The sequence below is a fragment of the Suncus etruscus genome, chromosome 3, assembly GCF_024139225.1.
Source record: "Suncus etruscus isolate mSunEtr1 chromosome 3, mSunEtr1.pri.cur, whole genome shotgun sequence".
In the NCBI taxonomy this organism is placed as follows: Eukaryota; Metazoa; Chordata; class Mammalia; order Eulipotyphla; family Soricidae; genus Suncus; species Suncus etruscus.
Window position 1 is genome coordinate 149,466,230 of NC_064850.1, and position 9,225 is coordinate 149,475,454.

A 9,225-nucleotide genomic window follows, 5' to 3' on the forward strand; every position below is an offset into this window, starting at 1 on the left:
ATCATTTTACGCTATTCAGAGATGTATTTAGGAACATTATCAGAAAGTGGCCCATTTCCAATAAGGAAATTGCCTTATGAAAATCTCATATATAGGCAGGACAACTTGGCAGCTGGGCCAAAAAATGGATTGAAAGTTATTATTATTGTTCTCACTCATTTCTATGTTCCCTGACTCCCTGACTTACTGACATTAAATGAATTCCATTAGCATATATCATAACTAAATTGTTTCCATGGATTTTTTTCATCACAAAATAAATCTGTAATTTTTCCTATTTTATATTTAGAGGTAAAAATTCAGAATTAGACCTTCAGCGGTGCCCTGGCTGTGAGCGTGGAGGGAGACGGACGGGCCCTCGGGTTGCAGATATGTGTAGCACACCGACGTACTGTGACCTAGGGAAGGCTGCCAAGGATGTCTTCAACAAAGGATATGGCTTTGGCATGGTCAAAATAGATCTGAAAACCAAGTCATGTAGTGGAGTGGAATTTTCTACTTCTGGTCATGCCTACACTGATACAGGGAAAGCATTGGGCAACCTAGAGACGAAATACAAGGTCTGTAACTATGGACTTACCTTCGTCCAAAAATGGAACACAGACAATACACTTGGAACAGAAATATCCTGGGAGAATAAGTTGGCTGATGGATTGAAACTGACGCTTGATACCATATTTGTACCGAACACAGGAAAGAAGAGTGGGAAATTGAAGGCATCCTATAGACGGGATTGCTTCAGTCTTGGCAGTAGTGTTGACATAGATTTTTCTGGACCAACCATTTATGGCTGGGCTGTGTTGGCCTTTGAAGGTTGGCTTGCTGGTTATCAGATGAGTTTTGATACAGCGAAATCCAAACTGTGTCAGAATAATTTTGCCCTGGGTTACAAGGCTGCAGACTTCCAGCTGCATACTCATGTGAACGATGGCACTGAATTCGGAGGGTCTATCTATCAGAAGGTTACGGAGAAGGTTGAAACATCAATAAATCTTGCTTGGACAGCTGGCAGTAACAACACCCGTTTTGGCATCGCTGCTAAATACAGGCTGGATTGTAGAACTTCTTTATCTGCTAAAATAAATAATGCCAGTTTGATTGGACTGGGTTATACTCAGACTCTCCGACCAGGAGTCAAACTGACCCTATCAGCTTTAGTTGATGGAAAGAACTTCAATGCAGGAGGTCACAAGGTTGGTCTGGGATTTGAACTAGAAGCTTAATTTTGATTTTGAGTGACGCATCAGATTTTCCCTTGGAGGTGAAGAGAAATGAACCCACTATGTTTTGGCCTTAAAATTCTTTGAAATTTCAAAAGTGTGAACTTTGTATTCTTCCAAAGAATTGTATCCCTCCCCATATCGAAGTCTACAGAGATCGCAGGTCCATTCTAAGGGAGGTGCTTGAAGGCATGGAAGTTGTCATGTTTGTGCCACATTTCAATTCAGTTCTGCAGTATTATTTTGTTTTCCTCCGCAACAATGTAGTGTCATGTTATAAAGGAAATGACCTGATCTTCCAGTTTGTACATCACGTCCTGCATGTCCCACATCACTTTTTCATGACCTTTTAATATATTGATCTCTGTGCCATAGTGGAATCTTTGGTTTTGCATCACAGTAACAATAAAATAAACCCATCACATTTGAAACATAATATTTATAAAAAAAAAAAGAGAGAGAGAGAAAAAAAATTCAGAATTAGTGACCAACTAAAAAACTTTTTCTAGTAGACTGCCAAGTTTGTGCTATTTGAACAGAATAATAATCATATAGTTCTCCATATGCTCTAAATCACTGGGTATTGACATAAAGAAAAGATTATTCAAACTCCCACATAGCCTTCAAAATACTGCCTATCTGATATTTACCATGAAAGTGACATTCACACTTTCTCTTACTTTCTGACATAAAGGAGTGGAAAGTTTTGCAACTACTAGCATTTAACTTATAGATTTTTTTCTATTAAATATCTGGAGTCTTTGTTTAAAGTTGGTAAGTCAAAGATTATTTTATTTTTGCCAAATGGCTATGCTACTAGCTCTACTTCTTAATAACTACGTGTCCTTAGCAGATTTCTGTGTATATCTGAAATTTTGCTTCTTCAACAATAATGAAATAAATAATGAGTGTCCTGTATAGTTGGTATATAAACTAGGGCAACATTTCTCAGTCAGGGGCCATGGTTAGAAACATTTCCTAATCAGGATAGTCGATGGGGCCAGAGGTGAAAATATTATAAATAGAAGATTAAAGCATGAAGTTATGCTGCAGGTGTCTTGTGTCTCAGCATCTCAAGTGGGGACAAAATCCTTCACGAAAGAAAAGCGGGCACATGAGCTGCTGAATATGAAATATGAAAATAATGAAACTACACAAAATAAATTGTATGAGAACCCGCATCTTCAAAAGACGTGAGACAATTTTACTCTCCAGGCTGGGAGTATATAAAGGGGAAAGGGACAGTCATATCATGAAAGGAATGCCCATATTTGTTTCTTTCAAAGTGCAGAAACAATGTACATTGTTTGATTTTAAAACATATACACATAAATTTAGGTGGTTTGTAATCTTAGAATAGAATAGAGTTCAGTTAGGAACCAGAGGATACAAGGAAGGCTAATTTCTTACATATCAGAGAAGTTCCTGTCCCTAGGTGTCATTACTGATGTAAATTAAAGGATAGCAGGAAACCTGGTTTCTTACTAATAACAAATATCTTTAACCTAAAAGAATAGTTTTCTAGCTAGGGGCTAAGACCAACTTCCTATGGTCTGGTTATAGAAAGAGATAAAACTTATATGAAAGGGATACAGAATTATACCTAGTAAATTCAACAGGCTAATTCTACTCTGGCCAAACCTGTTTGTTAACAGGTATTCAAAGTGACAGGGAAAGTCCCTGAGGCAAAGTCATCCTGCTGTGGTGTTCAAAGACAAGGAGAGAAGACATTGTCTTGAAGATGCTATGTTTTGACTTGGCCTTTAGAAGTAAATAGGCTAACAGAAAGATACCAAGACTGTCTTATTTGGTGTGGAAATTTCTCTGGGAAAAGGAATTTGATAGAGGCCCTATTTTGGCCTGTAATTTTTACAAGGGAGAGAATGTGCCAAATAATAAGAAATAGTAATGTCACTAACATTTTATGAATTTCAGAAATATTGCCAGTAATTCATATAGAGGGTATAATTAACGTCCACCAACTAGCCTGCTGGCTAAGATATTTCTTGGGAAAATATCAGCTCATTGCTCCAGGAAAATCATAATAGATACATCTGGAAGTGTGCTTTCCCAAGAATGGAGGTGTCTGTACTGCATGCTGTGGCAAGGTTAGATTAGAAAACAACCAATAACACATATGGGGCACGAGAGACATGGTGATAATCAAGCTTCAAGCTCCAAAGCCAGGAAACTGGAAAGAAAGATGTGAGTCTGGAAGCAAATGCTGATGCAGGAAATAATCTACACACACTCTGAAGAAGGTTAAATGAGTTCAGGAGTTCCAACATGCAACCTTCAGCTCCTAAAAGGCAGGAAGCTCAGTGGAAAAGTCCAGAAATGCAAGAGAGTGTTTTCCTGAGACTGGGGTATTAATTAGGAAGAATCAGACCACGTCTGGAGGTAGAGATTATGTGGTCTAAACACCAATCCAAGGTACCGATGAGTAACTAGGCATATACTGAAGTGATATCATTCTGTATTTCTCCTTCTCTGGCTTCATTTAACAAGTGCTACCCTGTCTGCCCTGCCCGTTTTAAGTTTAGTTTGAGTCTATTGATTCCATTGTCGTCTATGGCTTGATTATTTAGTTCTGTTCTTTTCTTATCACCACCAGTGCACTTGAGACCACCAGGCTTCTGGCCCTCATCATTTCGTATTTGTTTATCTCCTCCACTTAATTTCTTTCCTTCTTCTTGCTATACTCTGGAGCCATTCTAAATACCACATATAAGTGATATCATTCAATATTTCTCCTTCGTTTTTCTGGTTAACTTAATTTAACATAATATTCATCTTTTAAGCAGTTAAGGCAACAGGGACATGGAAAGGGATACAAAGAGAAAGGGACACACATTGTTTAGCTTCTAGAAAGAATACAGAGAAGAGAGGTATTCTCACAGGAATGGCTTACCTGTTCCCTGGGATGGTTAGTTCAACTGCAGATCTAAGAATCAAAGTAGCAAGGACGTGTACCATCATCTGAGACATTGCCACCACCAACATCTACACTATCAACAAAACAGTTCTCAAATCTGTTTTCAAACCTAGTCACCTCATATAAAGAAGGTGTGTGTACAAGTCACAGGGCTATGAGAGAGTCACAGGACTTCAGAGAATTTTTACAGACTGTCAGGTGGGTTTATGTCAAAGAATAAAAAGATTTTAATATGTAAGTTATGGTTTTCAGAAAATAATATGGTTTAAATTAACTCAAACAGTAAAAAATTTTAAAAGAAATTATAAAAATCATTCAAAAACTTCTAAAAATACTCCAGGATGAGTTTAAAGGATGAATATTAAATCCTTCTTAAGAAAAACTTGTCAATGCAACTTCAGTTTTTCAAAAACTAAATAATAGCAGCTGCAAGAAATGGCATACCTGTTTCTTTTTTTTGTTTTTTTTTTTTTTTTTGTTTGTTTTTTTGTTTTTGGGCCACACCCGGTAACGCTCAGGGGTTACTCCTGGCTATGCGCTCAGAAGTTGCTCCTGGCTTGGGGGACCATATGGGACACCGGGGGATCGAACCGCGGTCCGTCCAAGGATAGTGCAGGCAAGGCAGGCACCTTACCTTTAGCGCCACCGCCCGGCCCGGCATACCTGTTTCATAATGTGGAATACATGCTGGTCAATCCAACTGATAAAATTTGCCAAATGATGATTAATCAATATTATGTAGAAAAGAACACAAAAGTAATATATTATATGATTATCTAAAAAGATACAAATATAAGAAAATGAACACATTTCTGAACACTCGATTTGGCAGTATTACCCAAACTCATGAATGTAATATAATCATAATCGTATTCTGAGAACATTCTTATGGTATTTGACAAGCTCATTTGTGAAGGAGATAATACAAATGTTCATGTAAGTCAAGGATAAGAAAAAGAAAAATGAAGATACTATTGTATATCATGAAACATAAGGAAATAAACAAAAATGTGAAATAAAGATAGTAATAAGTAATTCAGGAAACTAAATGCATATTTTAAGTATTCACACCGAATACATATGTAGAAGGAATAACATATATATCCTGTGTATTATATGAAAATGACAGTATTTCAATAAAGAAAAGAGCATGTGTAGAAATGCATAGAAAAGGATAGAAGGTATGAATAACATCTAACTAGTTTTTCTTTTTTTGTTTGTTTGTTTGTTTGTTTGTTTTTTCGGGCCACACCATTTGATGCTCAGGGGTTACTCCTGGCTAAGCGCTCAGAAATTGCCCCTGGCTTGGGGGGACCATATGGGACTCTGGGGGATGGAACCGCGGTCGTGATCTTTCCTTGGCTAACGCTTGTAAGGCAGATACCTTACCTCTAATGCCACCTCTAACGCCAGCGTTAACTAGTTAACTAGTTATTCTTGATAACTAGGGATCATCAAAGGAAAAGGTTTTTTTCAGATAAGCTCAAAGAATTGAGATGGCAGACCAACATAGGTAGAAGAAGAAAATTCACTCTCTTGGGCCAAGCGTAAAAATTCTGCCAACTCAAGGCCTGAGCAAAAAGGTCCACTTCGTTTTCAGGTCTTCAAATGCAGAAGTAAACAAGCAAGCAATTGGGCTTACACAAGCTAAAATAAAATTAAGGCTGATGTGTCTTTGAAAAACAAAGAGTTTTGCACAGAATTAACCAATTGTTTTTACACTGGTGATTCAGGCCTTTCTTTTGCTTGGAATTTGTAATCACCTTTCTTCACTCTCTTATGTCTCCATTTCACTGCCAGTTTCCCTCAGAATTCAGTATTTCCATCATTTTTCCTTTACAGTCTCCATGCACTCTTGTTACAGGTAGGCAGGCTAACAGGCAGATAGGGTGCTCCTGAAAATGTGGGTTAAGGAAGCATAATGGGGAGCTGGAGTGATAGTACAGTGGGACGATCTCCATCTCTGGCATCCATATGGTCCCCCACACCTGCCAGGAATGATACCTAAGTGCAGAGAGAGGAGTAACTCCTGAGCACTGCTGGGTGTGATCCAAAAGACAAACATAAAAACAAAACAAAACAAAAATTGAAGCATAAAGGCTGGAAATTTATTGAGATTCAGATATTCAGTCCCAGACTAGGCTGCGACCATCAATGAGAAGCTCCCACAACAAAAGTTTCTGATAAGAGTTTAAAAGAAAACCGTCAAAAGTTCGAACCTTTTCCCCTTGAAAATATTCTAGGAAAAGACTCTTATCTACATATAAAATTCTAAGTGGGAAAATCTTGGGGTGAAAAAACTCACCTCTATAATACTAACTTTGAAGAAGCAAGCAGATTTACAGGACATCTGCATCTTTAGTTGGAAGGTGTGGTGTCTATTTCAGGTCGCTTCTTAACTTTGTTGTGTACTCTCCACTCTCTTCCTTCTTGAGAAGCTCATGAACTTTCTGAAATGTGTTTTTCCCTCACATTTCCTTAATAAAACTAATTTTTAAAGCTATTTTTCTTTACTATTAATTTTTTGAAATTTTGAAATTAATTTTATGAAAAATATTTTTTATTGTGATTAAATGATGGACCTGGAAGCCTGAAAGCAATCAGGACTGACTTTCCTTTCCTTGCAAAAAACAATATTTACTACAACCTGAAACCAAGCTCCCCAACAACTCACATGTGGGGACCAGCTCCTAGCCGAGAAGATCAAGTGGATCTCAGGTATAATCTGATAGCTGCCTTCTGGAGCTGGTAGACCACTGCATCTGTGTTGGTGAAGTGGTTATGGCTGACTTTGCCAGTCCAAAACATCTCCAGACACAGGGAGACTGAGACATCCTCATTCATTCACCAGGAATAATTCATTAGCTCAGAGCCAGGAGTAATAAATCTTTGTGTTCCAAATAGTATACTATGAATACTCTTTATCAATGCCTTTTTGTGACCAGAATAATAGCTAATACACTTGGGTGAAGTAAATTTTTAATAAAATAAATGAATTTTTGGTGGGTATGGTGCAAGAAATTGAACATAGGGATCATCTCTCATATATCAAGGGTAAGGGAAACTTACCCTTGAACCACTGACCCTGGATTAAATGGATTTAAAAATATATTTGAATTTTATTTATTCTAATTACGATTTTGTACTTTCACTTTTCTTTATTTAAAAAATTTATCTTATAAAATTTTTCATATATCTGCATTGTTATTTTAATGGGCTTTATATAATATTTAATTGTACCATAATTAGAGACAGTTGCCATTTTTTTCTTTTTTTTTCTTTTTTTTTTAATTTTTTATTTTTAATTATAAGAACAAGGATGCAAAGAAAGAGGACAAGGTAAAGTTACAATGGAAGGACAATACATAACATAATTCTCAGAAGTCCCCTTGCTGATATCACAACTTTGAAATTTCATCCAAAGAACATTAAGATTGTAACACACTGTAATATTTCTTAACAGCACACAAGGCAATCTAAAGCCATAAAACTTACATAACTCCTTAAACATTATAGGTATAGCATTTTTTTACATTTCCATATTCATGCATATTACCTTAAGTTAACCTCAAATCTTAAGTGGGTTCTTTTTAAAGATTAGAGTCAAAGGAGCACAGCAAAAATGGTGTTAGAGTGGCAATTGTTGTTTGCATAGGCCCACCAAAATATGAGGGACATGGAAAGAAATAACCTTGGTCTAAATACATAAAGACCCGACCCCTGAAGGTTCCTGGCACAAGACCAACTCTAGGCTCCAGGCAAGCTAGATCGTCCAATCCAAGACATTGTCTGTAGTGCCAACACACTTATATTTTTCACACAGTCTCTGTTGTTGGTATCAAGCTTCTGTATTAAAGATCCTGGAATCTGTATATCCAACATTGAAGTCAGGATGTGGAGCGTCCTCTGGTTTCACCTCACAGTCAAAGTGCAACGCAGGGAGCTCTGTCCTGTAAGCAGGTCGTTGTTGTTGTTAAGTCTTCTCAGTGTTAATGGAAGTCTCTTTTGTGCAGGACAATGTCTGAGCAGTGTAGAGTCTTCCTTGGTAGAGGATTGCTTCCATGTGATGCTATAGACCAGCCTGGATGTTTTCTGGATGGCTTCCCTGGTTCAGGGAAATGCCCTTTCTTCTGAGGTCTGTGCCAGGTCGTTATGTCAATGTTCAGGGTGTAAGGTCCCTTTGCACTATAAGATTTGTCTGTACCAATCTCTATTAGATAGGATCTTATTTATATGTATAGTATTTTCCCATTTTAATGTGCCTATGCAAAAAAAGAGCAATGCCACGTTGTGTTCTTGGCGCATATGGGGGTGATAAGAACAATTATGGTTCAATCATAAGCATTAATCTGGGGGACTCTTTCTCTAAGATTCCTTGTTAAACAGCTCAAAAAGAGAAGATGAAAAGTGGTTAGAATCATCACTATATAAGACAACATTTAGTAAGAATTATAGCTGTCAGAGAAAAAACACAAAATATTCTAAAGAAATACGTGTCCATTTTATGTATCTTGAAACAGTTTGGGGTTGTTACACACAATACATGGCTTTGGTCTGTAATAAGGCTTGTACACTACTGATTAAAAAGAGTAATGTAGATTAGAGATGTTTGGGGGGGATAGAGAGTAAAGGGATAAAAAAGAGCTTTGTAGGGATGTGGGAAAGGGCACAATACAAAATAAAGATTCTGGATACGCAAGACGAAACATAACAGTAAGGAATACTCTTAATACATGAAGTACGCACGGGGGGCATGAGCCCCCGCGCGGTTCTGTAGTTTTTGGATGGAAAGGGAGGGATTTCTCCCCCCTCCCCCCAGGGCCCGATTAACCAGGCGTGGCCCTGAAGACCCACCAGGTTTGGGGGGATCTTGGTCCCCTGGACTAGGAGTTCAGCCCAGGGGGCCTGTGGCTAGCTGTCCTACCCAGAGCCCCCAACATACCAGTCAAAGACCCAGAAATCCTGGCATGCGGAGTGTTCTGAGCCCAGCTGCACCTCTGTGGTTTTTGGATGCATAGGGAGGGATTTCTCCCCCCTCCCCCCAGGGCCCGATTAACCAGGCGTGGCCCT

At 38.1% G+C, this 9,225-nt stretch overlaps 1 protein-coding gene across 1 annotated transcript; it reads left to right on the plus strand.

Annotated features, from left to right (window-relative positions):
• Positions 1 to 313: 313 nt before the first annotated feature.
• Positions 314 to 1,317, plus strand: LOC126003391 (voltage-dependent anion-selective channel protein 3). Its single transcript, XM_049769578.1, has one exon. It carries the CDS (start codon positions 372 to 374, stop codon positions 1,221 to 1,223), a length of 852 nt encoding a protein of 283 aa, XP_049625535.1. The 5' UTR covers positions 314 to 371; the 3' UTR covers positions 1,224 to 1,317.
• Positions 1,318 to 9,225: the final 7,908 nt, after the last annotated feature.